Source organism: Austrofundulus limnaeus, unplaced genomic scaffold, assembly GCF_001266775.1.
Source record: "Austrofundulus limnaeus strain Quisiro unplaced genomic scaffold, Austrofundulus_limnaeus-1.0 Scaffold300, whole genome shotgun sequence".
Classification (NCBI taxonomy): Eukaryota; Metazoa; Chordata; class Actinopteri; order Cyprinodontiformes; family Rivulidae; genus Austrofundulus; species Austrofundulus limnaeus.
In genome coordinates this window covers 64,106-66,168 of record NW_013952702.1, presented here as the reverse complement: position 1 = coordinate 66,168, position 2,063 = coordinate 64,106, and the positions used below count along the sequence as shown (strand labels likewise).

The 2,063-nt window shown below is 40.8% G+C and overlaps 1 protein-coding gene across 1 annotated transcript in view; it reads left to right on the top strand.

The window, feature by feature from the left end:
* Nucleotides 1-2,063, top strand: part of LOC106526935 (keratin, type I cytoskeletal 13) — a gene marked incomplete in the record, with an annotated part of 5,489 nt that overhangs the window by 3,267 nt on the left and 159 nt on the right. Inside the window, 5 exon segments of the mRNA XM_014021668.1 lie at nt 163-327; nt 422-547; nt 631-851; nt 970-1,004; nt 1,798-2,063. Coding sequence (XP_013877122.1) covers nt 163-327; nt 422-547; nt 631-851; nt 970-1,004; nt 1,798-1,904 — 654 coding nt within the window.

Genomic DNA, 2,063 nt, shown 5'->3' with positions numbered 1-2,063 from the left:
ATATATATATATGCAGATCGTTAGTGAAGTATTTCAATGTTTTGTGAAATCTGAGTTAGGATGTTTTTAGCTACCATTCAGCTGTTTTACCAGTCATACTTTAGCTCATGCCACCACTCTCTGTGTGTGTAATTGTGATTTTTGTCATTGCTGTGTCTGCAGGAGCTGGCGGCGCAGCGCAGCCTCATGTCCAGCAGCTCTGTGAACGTGGAGGTGGACGCCAAGCCTCAGGAGGACCTGAACCAGGTCCTGGAGGAGATCAGGTCTCAGTACGAGTCCATCACCGAGAAGAACCGCCGGGAAATGGAGGCTTGGTACAAAGGCAAGGTGAGACCGGAGGAGGAGCGTCAGCGTCGCCTCCTGGATTAAAGTTTAAAGTCAGAGTGAATTAAAAACGTTTTTATTTAATGAACTCTTTCAGTTTGACGACCTGAACAAGGCGATGGCGAGCAGCACGGAGACGCTGCAGACGTCTCGCACTGAGATCAACGACCTGAAGAGGTTGCTGCAGAGTCTGCAGATCGAGCTGCAGTCCCAGAACAGCCTGGTAATCCACCATGTTTCGGCTCTTTCACTTCCTGTCCGCAGACACAAAACCTCTGAACTTCCTGCGCTTGTCCTCCTCTGCAGAAATCCGCCTCGGAGGGAACGCTGGTCGAGACGGAGTCCCGTTTCGCTCTGCAGCTCCGGCAGCTCCAGATGATGGTGGACAGTCTGGAGGAGGAGCTCAGCCAGGTGAAGGCCGACGTCGTGCGTCAGTCCAGTGAGTACCAGATGCTGCTGGACATCAAGACCCGGCTGGAGCTGGAGATCGCAGAGTACCGCCGGCTGCTGGAAGGAGAGCTCAACACGTAAGAGTTTTATTTTGTAGATGTGACAGGAAGTTCAGCAGGAACATCTTGATTGTTTCTGGTGAGTGAGAGCAGGTTGTCACAATATAAAATAATTAAAATTTACTTTTTATTTTAGGAAAACCACTAAGGTTGAGGTGAAAGAAGAAAAACGTAAGTTTATTACATTTTTTTATTGAAGTATTCTGACATTATGTTACTGATGCAATGCATTTTGGGGATGATGATGATGATGATGATGATGCGTTACAGGTTAGAATTAAACACTATAATGTGTGACAATCAAGTTATTTATTTTTAATAGTTTTTATAATCTGCACAATAAATGGTTGAAACAATTAAACATAACCTTAAGTAAATTAGCTCTGGAGCTAACACCACATATTACTAATATATACATGTRGCGTTAGCTCCCAATTTAACATTATTATATATTCATGGCATTAGCTATCAACCTAATATTATTAGCTCAAGACGCTAACACTATATATTGCTAATATATGTGTGGTGATAGCAACCAAGCTAAAATTGGTGCAGGATACTAACGCCACATATTGTTAATATACTGTATATATACAGTATTTGTGGCATTAGCTATTGTGCTAATAATGTTAACTTGGGAGATAACACCACAAATGACTATTATATATTTGTGGCTTTAGCTACTGTACTAATAATTGTAGCTCGAAAGCTAACAACGTATTAAGATTACATATTCATGGCATTAGCTACTGAGCTTAAATTATTAGCACAGGATGCTAACACCACATATTGCTAAAATGTAGTTTTTGGCTTTAGCTATCAAGCTAAAATTATTAGCACAGGAAACTAACATCATACATTACTAAAATATATGCAAAAATAAGTAAATATAGCRACCTTTGTTGTTTATTTCAGTGGAAGTGGTAATAAATAGATTGAAATTGTTTTTGTTTATCCTCTGCAGGTAAACCAGTTATCACTCAGAGGACGAAGGTGGTGATCGAGGAACTCATCGATGGAAAGGTAGTTTCCCGCACGGAAGACGTGGACACTGAGGTCCTCAACAAGTAGGCGGAGCCAAATGATCCAGAAGAACCCGGTCTTTGTGTAAATAAGCTTCTTACTAAAACCAGAAACAAGAAATATTTATCTTCCAGGTTTGGATGTTCTGTCAGAACTTGTTCTGATTTATTGAATTTTTAATTTTTAAAAACTTGCTTTTAATATGGT